The sequence below is a fragment of the Saccopteryx leptura genome, chromosome 5 (assembly GCF_036850995.1).
Source record: "Saccopteryx leptura isolate mSacLep1 chromosome 5, mSacLep1_pri_phased_curated, whole genome shotgun sequence".
Classification (NCBI taxonomy): Eukaryota; Metazoa; Chordata; class Mammalia; order Chiroptera; family Emballonuridae; genus Saccopteryx; species Saccopteryx leptura.
In genome coordinates, this window is record NC_089507.1 from 215,172,086 (window position 1) to 215,192,313 (window position 20,228).

General features: G+C 51.9%; 1 protein-coding gene across 5 annotated transcripts; it reads right to left on the minus strand.

The window, feature by feature from the left end:
- Positions 1 to 133: 133 nt before the first annotated feature.
- Positions 134 to 19,840, minus strand: COX4I2 (cytochrome c oxidase subunit 4I2). Of its 5 annotated transcripts, none has more exons than XM_066384137.1 (5): positions 19,748 to 19,840; positions 18,206 to 18,287; positions 16,634 to 16,798; positions 15,665 to 15,796; positions 134 to 324 (listed from the first exon to the last, which is right to left on the minus strand). In XM_066384137.1, exons 2-5 carry the CDS (start codon positions 18,285 to 18,287, stop codon positions 164 to 166), a joined length of 540 nt encoding a protein of 179 aa, XP_066240234.1. In that variant the 5' UTR covers positions 19,748 to 19,840; the 3' UTR covers positions 134 to 163. The 5 variants fall into 5 exon arrangements, with proteins under 5 accessions (XP_066240234.1, XP_066240237.1, XP_066240233.1 ...); XM_066384140.1 differs by lacking the exon at positions 19,748 to 19,840 and adding an exon at positions 19,561 to 19,696; XM_066384136.1 differs by lacking the exon at positions 19,748 to 19,840 and adding an exon at positions 19,361 to 19,500.
- Positions 19,841 to 20,228: the final 388 nt, after the last annotated feature.

Sequence of the window (20,228 nt, forward strand, 5' to 3'; positions counted from 1 at the left end):
GCCCTCAGGAGCCGACATTCTAATGGGAGAAACAGTCAGATAGCCACAGGCACAGTCTTAGACACCGGGGAGCCTTTCTTTTTTAAAAGATTTTATTTATTTATTTTACAGAAGGGGGGCAGAGGGGGGGAGAAGTATCAGCTCATAGCTGCTTCCCTTTAGTTCATTGGTTGCTTCCTGCATGTACCTTGACCAGGCAAGCCCAGGATTTCGGACCATCCACCTCAGCGTTGCAGGTCAACATTCTATCCACTGCACCACCACAGGCCAGGCGACATGGGATTCTGTAGTCAGTGAAGTCCTTGCCTTTATGGAGCCTCCATTCTAGTGAGGGAGACAGCCAGATGGACAGATATAAACAGCTTTTTCAGCCCTAGCCGGTTTGCTCAGTGGTAGAAAGAGCTTAACCCTGGCATGTGGATGTCCCAGGTTTGATTCCCAGCCAGGGTGCACAGGAGAAGCGCCCATCTACGTCTCCACTCTTCCCTCTCCTTCCTTGCTACCTCTGTCTTCCCCTCCTGCAGCCAAGGCTCCTCTGGAGCAAAGTTGGCCCCGGGCACTGAGGATAGCTCCATGGCTCTGCCTCAGGTGCTAGAATGGCTCCGGCTGCAACAGAACAACGCTTCAGATGGGCAGAGCAGCACCCATCTGAGCATGCTGGGTGGATCCTGGTTGGGCGCATGCGGGAGTCTGACTGCCTCCCTGCTTCTAACTTCAGAGAAATACAAAAAAAAAGTGGGAACAGGATGACCACGTGGCAAGACCTGAAGGACCTCGTGGAGGAGGAGATAAGCAATCTGACCTGAGAGAATTTTAAAGGCAGATCTCACCAGATGAGCTGATGGAGTCGTGAGCTCTAGAGTAAGAAGAATCGAGGGTGATTCAAGTTTTTGAAACTGGTGCCATTACAGTTACAAAAATGAAGCACGCTGAGGCCAGTATCACCCAAGAGGTTCATAATGAGTGTTTAAACAGCATGTGATATGGAACCCGAGTATATCTGGGAATCAGGCAGGCTCCCCATTGACCTCAGAGCCCAAGCCTGAAGAATGGACTTGAGTTAACTGAAAGAAGGGGGGAAGCAAGGAGAGGGGTCCTGATGAAGTGCACAGATTGCAGTTTTCTTCAGGCTGAAGGAAAGTTGGTGTGTCTGGAGTTGAGGGGGGCTCCCGGGTCAAGATGATGCCAGAGGGGTGGGGAGAGGGGACCGAACCTGATCCCAAGGGCAGCGAGAGCCGAGGAAGGTTGTAGGGAAGGATATGCCACCCTGAGCACCCCGAAATGCCCCTGGCTTCCGTTCAAAGGAGGTTCTGGAGGAGGAGCAAAATGGGAAAGAAGACGTGGTTTGGTTAACGTTCTGGTTCTGAGAATGGAAAGACCAGGTGGGTATCCTGGGTCACCACTCCTTGCCTTTGAGCAAAGTGCCAGCCCCTAATGCCCCAACTCCCACTCTGTGAAATGGGTATGAGGACAGTACTCCTATCACGCGATGGGATTGAGGGAGATAACCCAACAGAGCTTGGGGGAGGACTGGCTGTTGGGGGGAGGAGGAGCTGCAGTGATGACCCCACCAATAGGTGGACTCCCCAGGAGGAAGGAGCAAGGGCGAAATTCCACGTGGCTGCGACGGGAGATCCGGGAGAGCTCTGGGACAGCGTGCAAGGCCTCCAGGGCCAGGCGCTACAGCTGGGCGGGAGGCGGGCCTGAAGGCGGGACCCGCCTCCAGCGCTCCGCCGCACCCGCTTCCATGAGCGGACTGCACTGCCCCCTGGTGCCCGGAGAATGCTACCTGAAAGCCACGCCCACCCCGTGCTGCCCTCTCTGCAGGCTCCTCACCTTAGCTCCCCCCTGTCCAGCTTTCTCCCCTGTGTCCTTTCTGCTCACCGTATTGACGTCTCCATTCCCAGCTCTTGGGTACCCCTGGCCACTCCAGTACCCTCCCCAGATTCTCGATATCCTTTCAGAAACGTCTTCTCACATACAGGCAAATGCATAGATATCAGTATAGTTTGCTTCTCTCTCTCTCTTTTTATTTTTTTATACTCAAATGGTAACAGACACACTGTGCCTTGCTTTTTACCCCTAAAGAATAAATATTCCAGAAGTTTCCACGGGTATGTTAATGCCTACAGACTCATCATGCAGCTGCAACAGTTAACTCAGGGCAACTTCATTATTTTTTTTCTAGCTGTGTAGTATTTTGCAAAAATTTTAACGAGACATCTCACTTCCAATCTAAAACGTGCCCTGTCACACGCACAAGATATTGGAGAAGGGAAGCTGGGAGGGGTTTCAGACGGCGTAGGTCCTGAGGAAAAATTCATGCCATTTTTATGTTTTCTAATGAGAGAAATGAAAAACAATACATTTTTTAAAAAGAACATATTTCAGAGAGAAGATGTGATGTATTAACTTTAAAACATCCGAATACGTTTTACATTTTATTTCTAAGAAAGCTGGTCTTGCCTGCCGGGTGGTGGCACAGTGGATAAAGCATTGACCTGGAATGCTGAGGTCACAAGTTCAAAACCCTGGGCTTGCCCGGTCAAAGCACATACAAGAAGCAATGAGTGAATATTTGCTGCTCCCCCCACACCTTTCTCTCTCTCTCTCTAAAATCAATAAATAAATTTAAAAATCTTAAAATATATCACTATAAATTTTTTTTTAATTTTTAGCAAGCCAAGGGTTGAAAGTTAACTTGGACTTCTTTATACTCTTCTGCATTCTATACAAGTTTAAAATAATGATTGTGTGCATTACTTGCGCAAAGTTTTTAAATTAACAAGTCCTGCAGAAAAATCAGCAACTTATATTCATGATCAAATTCAGTACATAATGTTCAGCTCTCCATTTTTCTCTCTCCATCATCACAGTCTTTGTCATGAGGCAAATATAACAAGAACTTTTTCTTTTTTTAAATTTTATTTATTGATTTTAGAGAAAGTGAGAGACATTGATTTGTTGTTCCACTTATTCTTGACATCATTGGTTGATTTTTATATGTGCCCTAATGAGGGATGGAGCCCATAACCTTGGCATATTGGGACAATGCTCTAACCAACTGAACTGAGCTACTTAGGCATGGCAAGAACTTTTCCTTAATATATAAAAAATAGAAATGATCTCATATGATCTCTATAAATTTATATCATTGTTGACCTTTAATAAATATCCAGGGCCTGACCTGTGGTGGCGCAGTGGATAGAGCGTCGACCTGGAAATGCTGAGGTTGCTGGTTCAAAACCCTGGGCTTGCCCGGTCAAGGCACATTCGGGAGTTGATGCTTCCAGCTCCTTCTCTCCTCTCTCTCTCTCTGTCTCTCCCTCTCCTCTCTAAAATGAATAAATAAATAAATAAATTTTAAAAAAATAAAATAAAATAAATATCCAGGCACTGCCTGACCAGGCGGTGGTGCAGTGGATAGAGCATTGCACTGGGATGCAGAGAAACCAGGTTCAAGACCCCGAGGTTGCTGGCTTGAGCGTGGGCTCACCAGCTTGAGTGCGGGGTTGCTGGCTTGAGCCCAAGGTTGCTGGCTTGAGCAAGGGGCCACTTGGTCTGCTGTAGCCCCCGGTCAAGGCACATATGAGAAAGCAGTCAATGAACAACTAAGGTGCTGCAACGAAGAATTGATGCTTCTCATATCTCTCCCTTCCTGTCTGTCTGTCCCTGTCTGTCCTTCTCTCTGTCTCTGTCACACACACACACACACACACAAATAAATAAATAATAAAATAAATATCTATGCACTAATGTTAGAATTCTTTCAGTAGGTTCACACATGAATAAGTAGCTTGAATAAATCTATGATAAAGAGTCTTGTGAATTCTTATAAAATTTAAATGGTCTTACTACAAAGTTTTTTTGTGTTTTGTGTTTTTTGTGTGTGTGACAGACAGAGAGGAACAAATTGGGACAGACAGACAGGAAGGGAGAGAGATGAGAAGCATCAATTCTTTCTTGCAGCACCTTAGTTGTTCATTGATTGCTTTCTCATATGTGCCTTGACAGGGGGGGGGGGGGCTACAGCAGTACGAGTGACCCCTTGCTCAAGCCAGCAACCTTGGTCTCAGGCTGGTGAGCTTTGCCCAAACCAGATGAGCCCACGCTCAAGCTGGCGACCTTGGGGTTTCGAACCTGGGTCCTCTGTGTCCCAGTCCGATGCTCTATCCAATGCACCACCACCTGGTCAAGCACTACAAAATTTTAATACATCAATCCTTTTATTTTAATTTGGAAATTAAATTTAATTGGTTGACATTGATCAATAACAATACATAGGTTTCAGGTGAACATCCCTACAACTGTTGATTGTGTTGCGTGCTCATCACCCAAAGTCAGATCATTTTCTGTCATCATATATTTGTCCCTTTTTACTCCCCTCCCTACTCCCTTCCCTAATGCTTCAATCTTAAAATAATTGGGGGCAGTTATTATTAAGACACTAAGGTACTGAGCAAATGAACATAAACATTTTAAACATGTCTTCTGAAAATAAAATTTAAAAGAATATAAACAGCCCTGGCCGGTTGGCTCAGCGGTAGAGCGTCGGCCTGGTGTGCGGGGGACCCGGGTTCGATTCCCAGTTAGGGCACATAGGAAAAGCGCCCATTTGCTTCTCCACCCCCCCCCCCCTTCCTCTCTGTCTCTCTCTTCCCCTCTCGCAGCCAAGGCTGCATTGGAACAAAGATGGCCCGGGCACTGGGGATGGCTCCTTGGCCTCTGCCCCAGGCGCTAGAGTGGCTCTGGTCGTGGCAGAGTGATGCCCCAGAGGGGCAAAGCATCGCCCCCTGGTGGGCAGAGCGTCGCCCCTGATAGGCGTGTCGGGTGGATCCCGGTCGGGCGCATGCGGGAGTCTGTCTGACTCTCTCTCCCCGTTTCCAGCTTCAGACAAATACAAAAAAAAAAAAAAAAAAGAATATAAACATAGTGTAGTGACCTTGAGGAACACTGTGCACTGTCCTATTGCGTTGTAAAAATAATAATAACCATAAACATGCAACATAGCCAGGCCCTTATTTGCAAAGCATTTGTGTGGTGGAACATCCCACTGCCTCTGGTTGGCCACCCCCGCCAGGCACGTGGGTCTCACTTGTGCTGCGGGCTAAGTGCCCTGGGCACCTGGAGAACAAACACCTCAGGGGCCCCACGGGCTTGGCGGAGGGTGTGTGGCCTTCCCAGACGGATGGGGTGGCCGAGGGCTCCACGGTTGACAACTACACTGTGTTGTTCAGGAGGGAAGAACCCAACCTCGGTGGTGCTCAGCTCACCCTGGGACAGCGGAGAGACAGGCTAGCCTAGTGGTTAGGAGCAAGGCTGCAGTTAGACTGCCGGCCGGGGGCAGCTAGCCGGGTGCCCTTAGACAAATGGCTCAGCCTCTCTGTGCCTGAGTTGCTTCCCTGTGGAATGAGGGTGACAATTACACCTGCCCATGGAGGGGTTATTCAGATTTAATGCAGATGCTATGCTTATAAAACTGCTTGAGAATGGTATCTGGCACCGTAATTGCTATATAAATTTTATCAGGCTGTGCTGTCAGACCCCTCCCCCTCTGCCTCCCCTTCCCCCACCCCCACCCCCACCCCTCACTATCAGGGCTCTGGCAGTCCCACACTCTAACCTCAGAATGCACATCCCCCAGAAGCAGAGCCTAAGATCAGGATGCAGGTGGAAGGCGTTTAAGTCGTGGTTGCAGGACAGTGAGGACAGTGCGGCCGGGAAGGTCAGTAAGCCAGTGCAGTGTTCGATGACAAGTACAGTGCCACTGCAGGTCACGGGGCCCCTTCCCAGGAGATTCTTTGAAAGACCTGTGGAACATCCTCCGGGCAAGAACACAAGGTACTTACTCACCAAATCCCACCCCGCACTGGCTGCGGGCTGCTCCTAGCTTCTTTCTCCTCGGCATTTGACATTACCTATCCAGACCCTGTGCTTGCTGGGGCCAAGCGTAAACCTGTGACCAAAGAGACGCAGATGCCTGTCCCTCCCCTGCCCTCCCCCCAATGAGGCCTGTCTGCCAAAGCTGCGTGTGACCTCTGAAGGTGGGCTTGGGGCACATGGCCGGAGCACATTGGCCACAACTTGTGGAACTTTGTGGCACACCGGCCGGGAGGCTGCTTTGGGGGAGGAAAATGTGATAGGTGTCCGCTTTTGCTAACCCAAACAATACCGCAGTAAACAATCTCATGTGTCCCTCATTGCGCACACATGGGTGTGAACCCACAGAATAGTCACAGAAGTGGAATCTGGGGGCCTAAGGGAATAGGGTGCACTTGTCGTTCTGATGGCCAGAGCCACAGCAGGCGTCCTGGAAAGCTGCCCGTCTCCCATACCCGGTCCACACCCGTGTTAACACACTTTGATCTTTATCAGTCTGACTGGTGAAAAAAAATAATAGTATCCCATACTTTAAATTTCATGTTCAGCCTGACCAGGCGGTGGTGCAGTGGATAGAGCATCGGACTGGGATGCAGAAGACCCAGGTTCGAAGCCCCAAGGTCGCCAGCTTGAGCACGGGCTCATCTGGTGTGAGCAAGGCTCACCAGCTTGGACCCAACCAAGGTCACTGGCTTGAGCAAGGGGTTACCTGGTCTGCTGTAGCCCCACGGTCAAGGCACATATGAGAAAACAATCAATGAACAACTAAAGTGTCACAACGAAGAATTGATGCTTCTCATCTCTCTCTGTTCCTGTCTGTCTGTCCCTATCTATCCTTCTCTCTGACTCTCTGTCAAAAAAAAAAAAAATTCATGTTCAAAACTCTGAGGGCCCTGGCCGCTTGGCTCAGTGGTGGAGCGTCGGCCTGGCGTGCAGAGGTCCCGGGTTCGATTCCCGGCCAGGGCACAGAGGAGAAGCGCCCATCTGCTTCTCCACCCCTCCCCTTCTCCTTCCTCTCTCTCTCTTCCCCTCCCGCAGCCGAGGCTCCATTGGAGCAAAGATGGCCCGGGCACTGGGGATGGCTCTGTGGCCTCTGCCCCAGGCGCTAGAGTGGCTCTGGTCGCAACAGAGCGGCGCCCCGGAGGGGCAGAGCATTGCTCTCTGGTGGGCAGAGCGTCGCCCCCTGGTGGGCGTGCCGGGTGGATGCCAGTCGGGCGCATGCGGGAGTCTGTCTGACTGTCTCTCCCCGTTTCTAGCTTCAGAAAAATACAAAACAACAACAACAAAAAAACTCTAATTGAGGTTGGCATCTTTTAATAATTTGAAAGCCATATGTACCCCTGAGCAGTTAATGAATCTACAGTGACCAGCAGAAGGCTGCAGACGGCACACAGTGACAGTGAGGCCGCGTTGTGGCTCCCAGCCAGAGAACACAGCACACCCATGAAATATTTATGCCGAAAAATTGACTCTGACTCTGCCCAAAGCCTCTAAATCTCACCACCCTGGATGGAAAATGCAGGGGACAGAGGGACACGATAAATAACACGTGACAAAGCAATCTGTAAAACGCGGACTGGGGGAAACCCCAGAACAAATAACCCCACTTCTGTAATTTCACTTTCAGAAATGTGGAGCAGATGGAATTTTCCCTATTTCACCCGCTAAGTCAAACTAAAATCCCAGGACATTATACCTAAAACAAGCATTAAAAATAATTCCGGCCTGATCAGGCGTGGCGCAGTGGATAGAGCATTAGACTGGGATGCGAAGGACCCGGGTTTGAGACCCCGAGGTCGCCAGCTTAAACGCAGGCTGATCTGGTTTGAGCAAAGCTCACCAGCTTGAAGCCCAAGGTCACTGGCTCGAGCAGGGGGTCACTCAGTCTGTGGTAGCCCCCTCGTCAAGGCACATATGAGAAAGCAAACACTGAGAAACTAAGGTGCCGCAACAAATTGATGCTTCTCATCTCTCTCATCTCTCTCCTTTTCTGTCTGTCTGTCCCTATCTGTTCCTCTGACTCTCTCTGTCTCTGTCTCCCCTCCCAAAAAAAGTGTGAAAGGTAGAGAGAGGGCCGACCAGCGGGGGACCTCGGGACCCGAGGAATGACGTGGTGCTGAGTTCCCCAGGTTTGCGTTCTGCCTCCGAGATCCCAGACTTGGAGCCGAAGAAACTAGAGCTGGCTACGTCTCCCCCGCCCCCCCCCCCTAAAAAGCCAACGAACACAGAAAAGCAAAAACAACCCCAACAGAAGCCTGCTCTCTCTAGGCCAGGGGTCCCCAAACTACGGCCCGCAGGCCGCATGCGGCCCCCTGAGGCCATTTATCCGGCCCCCGCCGCACTTCCGGAAGGGGCACCTCTTTCATTGGTGGTCAGTGAGAGGAGCATAGTTCCCATTGAAATACTGGTCAGTTTGTTGATTTAAATTTACTTGTTCTTTATTTTAAATATTGTATTTGTTCCCGTTTTGTTTTTTTACTTTAAAATAAGATATGTGCAGTGTGCATAGGGATTTGTTCATAGTTTTTTTTTATAGTCCGGCCCTCCAACGGTCTGAGGGACAGTGAACTGGCCCCCTGTGTAAAAAGTTTGGGGACCCCTGCAGTCTAGACAAAGGGTTAGGAAAGGAACAACCTAGCAAGACAGAAAGTTTTTAGACAGTAACAGCTCTACTTCAGCCAAATACCCTTGAAAAGCAAAGGCCAAGCAAGGAGCCTAGAATTCCTCCTAACACCCCCACCCAGCACGTGGGGTGTTGTGGGATACTGTTCTCTCTGCTGGCCATGAATGAGCCCTCTCCCGCTGCCCCCGGACCCCACAGTGTCTACGGAGACTGCGCTGGGAGCGTGGCATGCCACCCCCGCCTGGCAACACAAAAGTGGGTAAGGGACCTAAAGGAAGGGTTCTACACTTCACTCAAAGTAGGAAGCTGATGACACTGGTAGACCGTGATAAGTTATGTACATGTAATGTTATAGGGACAGCAACCAGCCCAAAAGCTAGTCAAAGGGACAAACAAACAATTAAACAGTATAGATAAACCAAACAGGAGTTCTAAAATAAAATTCAAATGACACCGCATGGTTTCGTGGAGTAAATGCCACTAGGAGGATGCCATTCTTTTCTCAGTCATTTTTAGCCCACGTCTGATTTCACCAGTTTCCTGCCATTGTGCGTTGTCTGCTCTGTTCCTTATCTCCAATTGGTCCGGTTTTTTTTCAGGTCAGATTTGATTATCTAAACGTCACATTTTTATGCTGTTTGAATTTCTTTTTTGTTTTGTTTTGTTTTTTGTATTTTTCTGAAGCTGGAAACGGGGAGGCAGTCAGACAGACTCCCGCATGCGCCCGACCGGGATCCACCCGGCACGCCCACCAGGGGGCGATGCTCTGCCCATCTGAGGCATCGCTCTGTTGCAACCAGAGCCATTCTAGCACCTGAGGCAGAGGCCACGGAGCCATCCTCAGCACCCGGGCCAACTTTGCTCCAATGGAGCCTTGGCTGCGGGAGGGGAAGAGAGAGACAGAAAGGAAGGAGAGGGGAAAGGGTGGAGAAGCAGATGGGCGCTTCTCCTGTGTGCCCTGGCCGGGAATCGAACCCAGGATTCCTGCACGCCAGGCCAATGCTCTACCACTGAGCCAACCGGCCAGGGCCGCTGTTTGAATTTCAATCCATTTCCAACATAACGGGGTCAGTTTTAGCTTCTGTTACCTCAGTTTTGTGTTGGTTCTTTCTTTTTTTTTAAAAAAAAAGATATTATTTATTGATTTTAGAGAGAAGAGAGAGAGAAAGGTGGGGAGGAACGGGAAGCATCAACTCACAGTCGTTGCTTCTTGTATGTGCCTGGACCAGGCAAGCTCAGGGATTTGAACTGGCGGTCTCAGCGTTCCAGGTCAATGCTTTATCCACTGCGCCACCACAGGTCAGGCTTGTTGGTTATTTGTACACCTGTATGGTAAGTTGTATTCTTTCCTTACAAGTCTGCCTTCCTTCCCCACGCTTTCCACATGCACTTGGCTGGAGGACATTAATTTGCCCGTCCACCTTGCGCTGGACTGTGGGTGGCAACCCGTATTTTTCAAAGATGACCGCAGTACTTCTTGTCTCATAAGCATCTCGCATCTTATGTTGTGACCCTGATGTTTTCCCATCGAGCAGGGAGGTCTCTCTCCTCGCCCTCTTGCAGCTGGGAGGACCTTTGTGAGTGCCTTGACCAACAGAGTTGAGCAGAAGTGGCGCCATGTGTCCTCTGAGGCCAGATCATAAAAACGCCATACACTTCTGGCCTGACCTGTGGTGGTGCAGTGGATAAAGCGTCGACCTGGAACGCTGAGGTCGCCAGTTCAAAACCCTGGGCTTGCCCGGTCAAGGCACATACGAGAGTTGATGCTTCCTGTTCCCTTCTCTCTCTCTCTCTCCTCTCTAAAATGAATAGCCTGCCTGACCTGTGGTGATGCAGTAAATAAAGTGTCAACCTGGAATGCTGAAGTCGCTGGTTCGAAGCCCTGGGCTTACCTGGTCAAGGCACATGTGGGAGTTGATGCTTCCTGCTCCTCCCCCCTTCTCTCTCTCTCTCTCTCTCTCTCTCTTCTCTAAAATTAATAAATAAATAATAAATAAAATGAATAAATAAAATCTAAAAAAAAAAAGTCATACACTTCTCTTTTGCTCGCTTGGAACCAACCTACCATGCTTTGGCGAAGCCCAACTTAGCCCGCCCAGAGACCCCCTGAAGTGTTCTGGTTGACAGCTCCAAATGAGGCCTCAGCTGACAGCCAGCATCAGCCACCAGAAGTGTGAATGAGAACACCTACGGAAGATTGTGGCCACAGCCTCTGCTTCCAGCTGAGGCCCCAGACATTATAGCGCGGAAGCAAGCAGTTCTCACCGTGCCCTGCCTGAATTCCTGACCCACAGAAGTGGCAGGTATGATACAACGGTTGTTTTATGCCTCTAAGTTTTAGGGTGGTATCTACCCAGAGTCACCGGAGCACCATGGCACTTGTCTTGGCCAGCAGAATGTGTCTTCGCCAGCAGACTTCTACCATGACAAGAATATGTCCAAGATTTCTGCTGGTCCCAGAAGAAGGACACACTTAGAATAATCCTCAACCCAACCGTTATGGGCTGAAATGTGTCCCCTGCAAACTCATATGTTAAAGTCCTAATCCTTTAAGAAATTTTTAAAATTATTTTTATTTATTCATTTTAGAGGAGAAAGAGAGAGAGAAGGGGAGGAGCAGGAGGCATCAACTCCCACATGTGCCTTGACCGGGCAAGCCCAGGTTTTTTATTTAATTTTTTTTTTTTTTTTTACAGGGACAGAGAGAGAGTCAGATAGAGGGATAGATAGGGACAGACAGGAATGAAGAAAGACGAGAAACATCAATCATCAATCCCTCGTTGTGACACCTTAGTTGTTCATTGATTGCCCTCTCATATGTGCCCTGACCGCGGGCCCTCAGCAGACCGAGTAAACCCCCACTCGAGTCAGTGACCTTGGGTCCAAGCTGGTGAGCTTTTTGCTCAAGCCAGATGAGCCCACACTCAAGCCGGCAACCCTGGGGTCTCGAACCTGGGTCCTTCCGCATCCCAGTCCGACGCTCTATCCACTGCGCCACCGCCTGGTCAGGCAAGCCCAGGTTTTGAACCGGTGACCTCAGCATTCCAGGTCGATGCTTGACCCACTGCGCCACCACAGGTCAGGCTTAAAGTCCTAATCCTTAATCCCTCTGAGTGTGACAGTAGTTGACGATAGGGTCTTTAAAGAGGTGATGAAGTTAAAAATGAGGCCATTAAGGAAGGTCCTAACCCAGTCTGACCGGTGTCTTGATTAGAAGAGGAGTCAGGACACAGAGTGAGACCAGGGATAGGAACCCAGAAGAAAGACCGTATGAGCAGCAAGCCAAGGAGAGAGGTATCAGAAGAAACCAACCTTGCCTACACCTGATCTTGGACTTCCAACCTCCAGAATTGTGAGAAAACACATTTCTGTTGTTTAAGCCACCAAATCTGTGGCGTCCTGCCTTTGCTCAGGCCATTTCCTCCACCTGGTATGCTTTCCCTTCTCCTTCCTGCCTTTCCTAATCTCACCTATCCTTTGAGGCTCAGCCCTGGCCCTACTCCTCCAGGAAGCCCTCCTGGACTAGCTGTCAAGAGGCTTGTTCTTGCCCCTCACCTACTATACTGCCTAATTTGGGGTATGCTGTAGGCTTTATGGCAGGTAAAGACAGACGTGGAGATTGAAGGCAGAAGGGAACAGGCCAGCTTTATTGGGGTGAAGGAGAGGAGTAGGGTGCTCCATAGACTCTGGGCCAGGGTGGAACAGCTGGGGGAACAGCCCGGGATGTGGGATGCAATGTCACTTCTTCCACTCCTTCTTCTCGTAGTCCCACCGGGAGGCCAGGCCTTGCACAGGGTTGCCCTTCATGTCCAGGATGCGCTGGAGCTGCTTGGCCTTCCACTCGTCCGTCAGCGTGACAGGCTTCTCAGGGAACACTGCCGGAAGTCAGGGGGTAGGGACAGGGCCTGGTTTATGGATGTCCACGGTTCGATTTCCAGTCAGGGCACACAAGAGAACTAACCATTTGCTTCTCTTTCCTTCCCTCTCCCCCTTCTCTCTCTTCTCTTCCCACAGCCAGTGGCTCACTTGGTTTAAGCATTGACCCCGGACACTGAGGATAGCTTGGTTGGTCTGAGCACATTAGCCTCAAGCACTAAAAATAGCTCAATTGATTTGATCATCAGCCCCAGATAGGGGTTGCTGGGTGGATCCGGTCAGGGCACATCCTATCTCACTATCTCCCCTCTTTTCACTTAAAAAAAAAATCTCAGATCTACCACTCCCTTGATGTGTGACCTTGAACAGACAAAGTCTCTATCTTTCTGAGCCTGTTTCCTTATCTGTCAAAACCAGGTCCTCTCCACTAAGGCTGTGGGAATTAAGTGAATTAATATTTATAAAACAATTTGCGCCTGACCAATTTGCGCAGTAGATAGAGCGTCGGACTGGGATGCGGAAGGATCCAGGTTTGAGACCCCAAGGTCGCCAGCTTGAGCGCGGGCTCATCAGCTTTGAGCAAAAAGCTCACCGGCTTGGACCCAAGGTCGCTGGGCTCGAGCAAGGGGTTACTTGGTCTGCTGAAGGCCCGCGGTCAAGGCACATATGAGAAAGCAATCAATGAACAACTAAGAAGTCGCAACTAATGATTGATACTTCTCATCTCTCTCCGTTCCTGTCTGTCTGTCCCTGTCTATCTCTACCTCTGTAAAAGAAAAAAAAAAATTGCACAATGTGGGACAGATATTAAGCCCCTAATACATGTTAGCTACTATAATTATAATTACTGAGTTTGCTCCCACTTATTGGGAGGCTTCCAGGATGAGATAGTTTATTTGACTCCCTGTAAGGTGTTGGGATTAAGAGGTAGGATAGGGGTGTTCATTTAAAAAATCTGAGCAGGGCCCTGGCCGGTTGGCTCAGTGGTAGAGCGTCGGCCTGGCATGCGGGGGACCCGGGTTCAATTCCCAGCCAGGGCACATAGGAGAAGCGCCCATTTGCTTCTCCACCCCCGCCCCCCCCCCTCCTTCCTCTCTGTCTCTCTCTTCCCCTCCCGCAGCCAAGGCTCCATTGGAGCAAAGATGGCCCGGGCACTGGGGATGGCTCCTTGGCCTCTGCCCCAGGCGCTAAAGTGGCTCTGGTCGCGGCAGAGTGACGCCCCGGAGGGGCAGAGCATCGCCCCCTGGTGGGCAGAGCATCGCCCCCTGGTGGGCGTGCCGGGTGGATCCCGGTCAGGCGCATGCGGGAGTCTGCCTGACTGTCTCTCTCCATTTCCAGCTTCAGAAAAATACAAAAATAAATAAATAAATAAATAAATAAATAAATAAATAAATAAATAAATAAAAAATAAAAAATCTGAGCAGGATATTACTTAACCTAAAAGCTGAAGCCCTCATGGGGCATTTTAGGTGCCTTCACGTTTGAGGAGACAAGGCAAGAGATCCAGAATTGGGCTGAGAATTTGCATTTCTAACAAGTTCCCAAATGAACTACTGGTCCAGGAACTACACTTTAAGAATCACCCTCCTATAGTAATAAATGGGTCAGCTGGGATGTGACAGCCCAGCGAAAGACTACATTTCCCAGGTCACATGATCACTTCTAGCCAATAGCATGTGAGCAGAAAGGGTGCATGCAACAAGAGTGTGTCCTCTCTTCCCCTCTTTTTTTTTTTTTTTTTTTGATGGCAGAGACAGAGTCAGAGAGAGGGACGGACAGACAGACAGGAAGGGAGAGAGATGAGAAACATCAATTCTTCGTTGTGACTCCTTAGTTGTTCATTGATTGATTTCTCATATGTGCCTTGACGGGGGGGGGGGGGGGGGGGGCGCTACAGCAGACTGAGTGACCCCTTGCTCAAGCCAGCAACCTTGGGCTCAAGCTGGTGAGCCTTGCTCAAACCAGATGAGCCTGCGCTCAAGCTGGCAACCTCGGGGGTCTTGAACCTGGGTCCTCCACATCCCAGTCCAATGCTCTATCCACTGCGCCACCGCCTGGTCAGGCTCCCTTCTTCTCTTTGCTCGAATGTAGACTGAGCCGGTAGTCAGAGCCAGAGCAGCTGTCTTGTATGTCAAGAAGGAAGCTGCACATTAGAAATGGCAGAGCAACAAGACAGAAGAAAAGAGAGCAAAAATTTCGAGAACTAGAACACTACATCTCAAGGCGTTAATGAGTCAGTAAGAAAATCTCCCATAAATTCCATTTTCTTTGAGAGTTGCTTGTAAAAAACAATTAATTCATTAGAATCCTGAGTGAATTTTCTCTAAGAAATGTGATTTGATTAAAATGTTTTTTAAAGAGCAATAATAAAAGCAAAATATTTAAAAAGAAAAAAAAAAAGGCCCTAGCCTGTTGGCTCAGTGGTAGAGCATCGGCCTGGCGTGCAGGAGTCCTAGGTTCGATTCCCGACCAGAGCACACAGGAGAAGCGCCCATCTGCTTCTCCACCCCTCCCCCTCTCCTTCCTCTCTGTCTCTCTCTTCCCCTCCCGCAGCCAAGGCTCCATTGGAGCAAAGACGGCCCAGGCGCTGAGGATGGCTCTGTGGCCTTTGCCTCAGGCGCTAGAATGGCTCTGGTTGCCCCAGATGGGCAGAGCATCGCCCCCTGGTGGGCATGCCGGGTGGATCCCGGTTGGGCGCATGCGGGAGTCTGTCTGACTGCCTCCCCATTTCCAACTTCAGAAAATACAAAAAATAAAAATAAATTTAAAAAAAGAATAAGCCTGACATTGTGGAGTCCCCGTTCTCTCCCTAGTCTTTTCTTGGTGAGAGAAGAACACTTCTATCTTGTTTAAGCACTTGTTTGCGGGGGACTCTTTGTTATAGCAGCAGAAACAATGTAGTGAAAAATTCATGCTTAATCACAGCCAGCTGCAATGTGCCTTCCTCTGGGTGGCCCTCCCGGATTCCTTCTCTCTCCCCTTTGGGTCCTCACAGGCCCTTGAACACACCCTAGCCACACATCCTGTAGTACACAACATCATTCGTAATGACTTGCCGGGCACTGGCCTATAGCTCTTTCTCATGAAAACCTCACAAGAGCCCTGAGATGTGAGCACCATGATTCCCATTTTACAGATGGGGAAACTGAGGGCCAGAGAGGCAGCTGTGCTCTGCCCTTCACCCTACACCGCTTTGCAAAACTCTTCAAGATGAGTGCCAGCCAGCACAGCTGCCTCATAAGGGCATTGCCGAGGGCTGCAGCCAGGCGAGATACTGCCACTCACCATAGACTCGCTGCCACCAAATCAGCAGAGCTGTAAATCCACAGAAGAAGAAGACCCCGCCCATCACTGTCTTCCACTCGTTGGAGCGACGGTTCATCTCCGCAAAGGTTTCATTGAACTGGAGGCGGTACACTGGATGCAGGTAAGGGGGTGGGGAAGGGAGCAGGGGCCTCAGGTGCCGCCATTCCAAGGACCCCAGGCCAACTCTTGGTCTCAGGGATGGTCAGCACCCCCCCCCCCCCGCCTGTGGCAGATGCTGTCCATTCTGCAAATTCTTATCGAGCACCTACTGTGTGCAAAGCACGGCCAGTCAGCCTAGGGCACTTCTGGTGGGTAGAACTTCAGGTCACTCATCCCCCTGCTTCCCAGAGTCAGGGTCCTGCTTCCCCTGCCCACCTCTCCTGCCCCTCTCTGCTCGGTCCCCTCACACCACTCAGTGATGCCAGAACGCTCCTGCTCCCATGGCCTTCCCCATGCTGTTCTTACTACCTAGTCAAGTGGCACCCTCCTGTCCCCATTCAGCTGGATGTGCCTTCCTCTGCATCGCCCTCCCGGAATCCTCCTCTCTCTCCTTCGGTTCCTCCCAGATACTTGTACACACCTCACCCTGGCCGCACATCCTGTATACAGCTGTCTAGTTGTCTGGATTGTGTCAGTCCCTGTCCGTTCCCCGCCCCAGGCTGGGAGCACCCTGGTGGGCAGGAACCATCTGGGTGATTGACTCCTGTGTCCCCAGCATCGCTTAACATCAGGCTGTACACACAGTTGAGTGAATAAGAGTGGACAAATGAGTGAGCCTCCCCCGCCCCTGTGGGGTGTGCACGCAGGTGTCTGGGTGTTTCTGGGCTGTTTTTGGTGGGGGCTTTCCGTGCCCACTGCTCCCTGACGGGCCCTTCTTTGCAAAGCTGCTCCCTGCCCACTGTCTACAGCCAGTCCCAGTCCCAGTCCCGGGCCCACTCGGAGACCTACAGGCCACCTTCTCGGCATGGCTCAGCTGGGTCCAGCTGCCCTTCTCCTTCTCCTTCAGGGCCCGCTGCTCGGCGTTGAGCTCTGTGCAGAAGGGCTCATCTGGCATGGGGTAGGAGCGCTGGGCATGGTAACCGGTGTAGGGGGTCATCTTCCCTTGGCTGTGGGCTGCGGGCACAGGGGAGGAGCTCAGTCCCAGTTGCCCCTGGGACATCCCAGCAGTAACCATAACAGTAATAGAGAGAGCTGCATTTATTGAGAGCTTCCTGTGTGCTAGGGGCCATGCTAACTAAGGAAGGCTTTGGGGTGAGTTGACTCTCTCCCCTCCGCATCACTTGGAGCCGGGTGTTGCGGCTCTCTCCATTTCACAGATGAAGAAACCGAGCCACGAGCCACGAGCCACGGGTGAGCGGCTGCAATTCACAAACCCGGAAGGACCAGGGCCAGGGCTGCAACTCAGCCCCACCCCGCCCCCCAGTCTTCAAATCCTGCATTCTCTGGGAAGACCCGGAGGTAGAGGGCATGCCAGGCAGAGATGGTGGGCGGGCAAAGGCCCAGTGAGCTGAACCCTAGAGCCCCCAGAGCCGACAGACGTGCAAGGGGCTCTGCAAACTGTCACCCAATATCCGGACGCCTTTAATGAGGGATCAAGGTCACGGCTTTGAAGTCAGCGGGGTTTGAAACTCAGCTCCTCCTCACCGGCTTCAGCCAGCACCTTTACCCCCCCCCCCCGCCCCCACCCCCCCACCCCCGTGCTGCAGTGTACGGGTGGGCGGGCAGGCGGGCACACAGGAAGTTCAACTGATAACCGGAGAGTTCCTGTACCGCTGGCTTCCCCTCCTGCACGCTCCCCCTGATGCCCCCGCAAGGGCTCCGTGCACGTGTCCAGAAAAAAAAAAGGCTGGGCACCAGAAGAGTCTCAACAAAGCTTCTGTTTATCGTCCCCAGAGATACCCAAGAGGATGGCACTGGTGCCATCTTGCCAGGGTAGCGTTGGAACTGCCTTGGGAACGGAGTCCCGGCTCGTTGACTAGGTAGGGCTCTGGGCCACACAGTTGGTTCATCTGAGAAACGGAGATAAGAGCGCAGCCTCCACCGCACGTGGTTGTAAAAGTCTGAACACGTGCCTCTGTAGAACATGATTATCACAGCTTGCCACACAGAATAAGGGCTCCAAAAATATTCTTTATTTATCAAGACATTAAGGAAATCGATCGGAAATGCCCTTCTGCTATCTGGCTGAAGTCTGTCCTGCTTTAGGACTCTTTCTTCTGACTAGCCCCGATGCCAGGGTCTGGAAAGAAGGTCCCAGGTTCGGTCAGCACCTCCACCCCAGGACCCAAAGGCCTCAGGGGCCTCAAGTTTAAGGGTCAGGCCCTGGGGAAGCTTGGAATGCAAGGGGCTGTTGTCTGTCTGCCCCAGGAGCTCCATTTCTTGGACCCCGGGGTGGGATTGTCAGAAATGGCTTTGGGACGCGCCCAGGGCAGCATGGGACACGGGGCAGCCAGCCTGCAGACAGGACTGCCGCCTGTCATGGCGTCAGGGGAGGGAGGAGGGTGTCCAGCCAGGACTTACCCGTGTCTCCCGGACTGTGTATCCCTCTCATTCCAAGTCTTCGCCTCCTCAGCACCAGACTCCAGGCGGCTCTGAAGAACATCTGGGGGGGTGTATGTGAATGAGCCCCCACATTGCCCTCTGCCCTTACCCCTTAGGGCCCAGACAGAAAAACCACTGTCACAGGTGTGGGGGGAGGGTTTCTAGGATTTCACGGTCACCCTCAGGCCCCTGACCCTTCTAATTTTGTCTGATATCCCTTTGGGGGTAGGTGGGGGTTCTAGACATTTGGAGCTCCCTCCTGGGACCTCCATCCACCATCTGAGCCGCAGCAGGAGACTTAATTCTTAAGCGGAGGTCTGAAAAGTTTGGGGCTGGGGGGCTGGGTCTTGCTTCCTGTCCCAGCTCCATACGCCTGACCAGGTTGGGAACCCGCCTGGCTTGTTTGTCCCCCACCCCCCACTGCAGAGGAAATGGGGTGGGAGTCCAGGTGGAAGGAGGCAGGGCCCAGGGACTCCCCCTTTCCTCTGGGGCCATCTGCCACGGCCTCTGCCAGGCGGTCTGCCCCCTCCTCCCCCCTTAATTGGCTGCCTACGTGCACGGAGAGCCTGCTCTGCTGGATCTAGTGGGGGAGGGGGCAGGATGAGCCCAAGCCCTCGCGGGGTGGGGAGTCGCGGGTCTGACATCCCATGGGGTACAGAGGGTCTTTAGATGAGGACAAGGACCAAACGGGGTCAGAGGGAGGAAGAGGAGCACACACATCTGGAGAGTTAAGAGGTATCCCACTTCTGGAAAGAGAAAGTGGCCCCCGCATCTGGGGAGGGGGCCCCCAGTAATTGAGAAAGGGTATGCCAGTGTGGTAAGTGGAAGGTGGCCCCCATATCTGGGAAGGAAGGGCTCCCCATCAGCGCCGAGTGGGTGGGAGACACCCACATATGGGAAGAGAGAAAGGGTCACCTGCACTTGCGAAAAGAGATGATGCCCCATTCCAGGGGGGTAATTCCCAAGGAGTCCTCTACTCTGAGCTGCCGGAAGCCCCCTCCCCTCCTCCAGGACAAGGGCCACAGCGGGCCAGAGTCCTAGCCCCCCCCCCCCCCGCATTCCCCACTCTCCCGGCTTGAGCTGGGGAAGCGGGGGGGGGGGGGGGGGGGGGGGGGGCCGCTCCCAACCACTTACCTTGAAGCTCTGCTGCAGGCAGAGCCAGACCCAGGGCGGCTGAGTGAGCCAGAGACCAAGCGAGAATGGGCTGCAGAGGGACTGGGCTCTGGTACCCCGCCCCCGAGCCCGCCCTCAGCCTTCCCCAGGCCGCCCCTGCGTGGGAACATGGGAACATGGGAACGTCCTGCCCTAGAGGGGCGTGGGAGCGCCCCGCTCACCTCCCCGAGGGCTCCGAGCCACAGCCTGGAGACAGAGGCCGCACAGTGGCTCCCCACCCACGGGGGCCCTGCCTCTGGAGACCCCCCGCTGACTGCGTTCTGGCTGGCCCAGCGTCCGTCCGGTTGGGTGGTTCCAGGAGCTGGACCTTCCCGCCTCCACACCTTGACTCACTGCTGCTCCTCCTACCTGGAATGCTCTCTTCGGGCCTTTGCAGACCCTAGTCTAGCGCCAGTTTTTCCACCCAGACCCATGCCTCCGGCTCCAGGAAGCCCACAAGCATCTAGAATCTGGAAGCTGGTCTCCGGTGTACTACCTCACGCCCACAGCCCCACACCCAATGAGAGGCGAAGAAAGCCTCCCTCTGGGGTTCACATCATAGCTGTGTGGCCTTAAATGGACCGAACTCTCTGAATTTGTTTTCTTTTCTATAAAAAAGGATTTAGCGTTCTATAAAAAGGATTTTATAGTTCCTACCTCACATGGCTGTTATAAAGTCGATAGAGAAGCATCAAGCACTTTTTTTTTTTTTTGTATTTTTCTGAAGTTGGAAACGGGGAGGCAGTCAGACAGACTCCCGCATGCACCCGACCGGGATCCACCCGGCACGCCCACCAGGGGGCAATGCTCTGCCCATCTGGGGCATTGCTCTGTTGCAACTAGGGCCATT

Excerpts from the sequence above, each read along its gene's own strand:
- COX4I2 (XM_066384137.1), bottom strand. The coding sequence starts at position 18,287 with ATGTTCTTCAGAGCCGCCTGGAGTCTGGTGCTGAGGAGGCGAAGACTT. Across the intron at positions 16,799-18,205 it reads ACACAGTCCGGGAGACACGG|CCCACAGCCAAGGGAAGATG; the intron begins GTAAGTCCTGGC and ends CTGTGCCCGCAG. Across the intron at positions 325-15,664 it reads TTGGTGGCAGCGAGTCTATG|AATGGAGGCTCCATAAAGGC; the intron begins GTGAGTGGCAGT and ends CTCCCTCACTAG.